This window comes from Rhinolophus ferrumequinum, chromosome 3 (assembly GCF_004115265.2).
Source record: "Rhinolophus ferrumequinum isolate MPI-CBG mRhiFer1 chromosome 3, mRhiFer1_v1.p, whole genome shotgun sequence".
In the NCBI taxonomy this organism is placed as follows: Eukaryota; Metazoa; Chordata; class Mammalia; order Chiroptera; family Rhinolophidae; genus Rhinolophus; species Rhinolophus ferrumequinum.
Genome location: NC_046286.1, coordinates 67,327,165 through 67,330,184, shown reverse-complemented (window position 1 = coordinate 67,330,184; position 3,020 = coordinate 67,327,165). Strand labels below are relative to the sequence as shown.

Below are 3,020 nucleotides of genomic sequence, written 5' to 3'. Positions count from 1 at the left end.
GTCACAATTTATAGGTCGATATCTATTTGTATGGTATTGGTTCTATCTGACTTCTCCATTTGTTGAGTCTGTGTAACGACTATATAGAGGTTTGTAATACTATCCGCTCTACTTCTGTGCATACTTGAAATTTACCATAATAAACAGCTTTTAAAATTTCCCAGTTCGTCTGATCTGACAAACTGAAAACAACGAGTATTGCCTGCAATTACCATAAATTCAGTTTTCAATTTTGTATTTTAAAAAGTTTACTTTCCTTTTCATGATGAACTTTTGTATTTTTGTTTAGTAATTACATTAGAGACATAAAATGTCAGTATTTTAAAATTCCAAACAACGTATTGCCTGCAAGAAAGTCAACTTGAAATTAACAACAGATAATCTAAAAGAAAGGTCTGAAATTCAATTGTTCTTTCACTGTCTTTGCCACTAAAGTCTTTTAATTTGAAAATCAGCATTATTATTCAGTGAAAAGGACACTAGAATGGAGATAGAAAACTGCTGATCTAGTTCTACTTTGTCACTTTGAGTGAATCATTTAACCTCACTTCTTTTTATAATAAGTAATATAATAAAGAGGTAAAGTTCTAAATTTTTATTTCAGATCTAAAATTCCATGTTTCCACAATTTGGAAGACCAAAAAATGAAAGCCATCATAAACAATCCTAATGCTTATTTTTTTAAATGAAGCAAAAACTCAAAAGAAAGTTTTTTCTGTTCACTCATAAGGTCACGTCAGCAGTGATTATACCAGATGCATCTACAAAGCCAAGAGCAGGAATCACTGTATCTCCTGAAGCAGATCTGATACTGTCACTCTTCTCTTTACTGCTAACATATTTGTGCAACATGCTGTAGTACTGTTCCTTTGGATTGAAGGTATATAGTGAGGAAATCTGCTGCCAGGCTTTCATGCTTGGGGTTTTGAATTCTTCTGGATGTGAGAACTCAAAGAAACATTTAACATTCTCTTTTGCCAATTTGTTTGCATGCTCTGTGGCTTCTTTTTTGAGGATCTGTTGCTCCTGTTCCAAATAGATTTTCCAAAATTTCAGCTGCAGAAAACTAACTGGAGATAGACATCGGATGACAGATGTAAAAATCAGAAGGATGATGATAATAGCTGCTATCAGGATCCAGCCCAGCACCTAGGAAAACACAACGAAATACTAATCTAGTCACCTGTTTCACAAGAAATGTTAAGATCCTCAGATAAAGTTTGAACTACTCAGCAGTCATGATGAGGAACAAGCACTAGCTTTAGGTCTTAATCACTTAAGGAAAAGGAGGAGCAGTAACTTCCCAAGCCCCTCAGTACATCTGCTGGCTTAGCAAGTCCATTATATTCCAAGTCATGTCAAGGGCCTGGGGAGACACTTATATATCACTCCACTAGAACTCAAAACATGTGGAATTTTGGCAAATCTAATGAACAAACATTCATTTTCAAGAACCTCTGAGTTTTAAATGTCGAGAAGCAGTGTAGGGTGTTGGCTTCAGAGCCAGGAAGACCCATTTCATTGTAACAATTCTTCTGCCTTGTTCTGGCTGGGCAAACAACTTGATGGTTCTAAAGACCTAAGAGAAAAACGTGGGAGGTAAAGGGTCTAGTGCCGTGTCTGGCCCAGAGTAGGTGCCTGCGACTATATGAGTGCCTTTCCTCTTTCTCATTCAGTTTATTTAAATATTTGCTGTCGGCTCATTAGAAGGAAGAAGCCATTCTAATTTGTCTTCGGTGTCACTTATCTGGTAAACGGGCACCAATTTCTACTTCACCGGGTCCGCCCCGCAGAAGCCCGCCTCTCTCCACTCCTCCCCACCGCGTCCAACGCCAGCCCCTGACCTGCGACTGGGCCCTGAGCTCCTTCCGGAGGTCTTGCCCTTCGGGAGCGCTGGCCTTGCATGGCACCAGGGGCAGCTGGGCTGCACAGGCGGGGTCACCCGCGGGGCACAAATACCGCACCAGGATGTTGCTCCCACTAGCAGCGCACTCATAGAAGGTGCCTCCGAGTAGCGCCACGGCCACCCAGGTGAGGGGCGCGACTGCGGCCATCCCGCTGAGCTGCGCACACACCAGGGCCCGGCGCCGGCAGGAGCCACAGCTGGAGCGGGTGCCCGGGGCGCAGCAGCCGGTCAGCAGTCGCCACGTGCGGGCGTTTAGCACGTAGCCCAGGAGAAAGAGTACTATCGCGGGTACCAGCAGGAATACCAGGCCATAGGACAGGTTCCAGGTGGCGCTGCAGGGACACTGGAACACTGTGGTGGAGAAGATGCGCTCCCCGCCAGCTGTCAGCAAGGTCACCAGGCCATAGCCCAGAGCGTTGCGATGCTTGAGGTGCAGGTCCAGCACCGCTTGAAACTTCTCCATGGGCCTCCTTCCCCAAGGCGCTGCGGTGCTTCTGCCTCGTCCCTGCCCTGCGCCTTGAATGGTTTGGGTGGGCTGGGGTCTGAGGTTTTCAACTGTCTGTCAGGAAACTGCTTTCAAAAAGAGAAGTTTTCTCTGGCCTTACGAGCTTTCGCTTTCTTATTTCAACCAAACAAGCCCTGGTTGACAAACAGAACCAAGCACACATGCCATTAACCACCCTTTCCACAGGCTGCCACACAGGTGACCTTTCTCCACCATTTCAGGAACTCTGACTGAGGATAGACTCCGTTCTATTGTAACCTCGGTTTCCACCCAGCTGACAACCAACCAGGGGATTTTCCTTACCCTTCCTGCCACAATGCAGTTGCAACAATACTTTTTACTTGGGCAAACTGGGGAAAACACCAGACTTCCCTCTAGTGCAGCCACTCCAAGCTCCTAAGCCAACTCCCAGTAAGACCAAACAGTTAAGAAAAAAATTGATCATTTACAGGAAATATTATTCAAGGACAAATTTCTGCTTTCTCTTTCATAAGCTAATTCACAAGAAAGCCCAGCTCAAGTTCTAGTACCTCCATAATGTTCTGTCCCCTTCCTGTCCCCCTCTGGACAGAACCCCTGGTGTCATTCACCCTGACTGTTTTCTTCTCT

The 3,020-nt window shown here is 44.8% G+C and overlaps 1 protein-coding gene across 2 annotated transcripts; it reads right to left on the bottom strand.

The window, feature by feature from the left end:
- Positions 1–549: 549 nt before the first annotated feature.
- Positions 550–2,613, bottom strand: CALHM6 (calcium homeostasis modulator family member 6). 2 transcript variants are annotated; one of them, XM_033102891.1, is made up of 2 exons: positions 2,076–2,613; positions 550–1,149 (listed from the first exon to the last, which is right to left on the bottom strand). In XM_033102891.1, exons 1-2 carry the CDS (start codon positions 2,367–2,369, stop codon positions 724–726), a joined length of 720 nt encoding a protein of 239 aa, XP_032958782.1. In that variant the 5' UTR covers positions 2,370–2,613; the 3' UTR covers positions 550–723. The 2 variants fall into 2 exon arrangements, with proteins under 2 accessions (XP_032958782.1, XP_032958781.1); XM_033102890.1 differs by having other exon boundaries at positions 558–1,149; positions 1,845–2,613.
- Positions 2,614–3,020: the final 407 nt, after the last annotated feature.

Bases quoted from the DNA above. Each gene is read 5' to 3' on its own strand.
- CALHM6 (XM_033102890.1), bottom strand. From the start codon at position 2,369: ATGGAGAAGTTTCAAGCGGTGCTGGACCTGCACCTCAAGCATCGCAAC. The intron at 1,150-1,844 runs GTCAGGGGCTGG...GTGTTTTCCTAG, and splicing joins AGCTCAGGGCCCAGTCGCAG to GTGCTGGGCTGGATCCTGAT.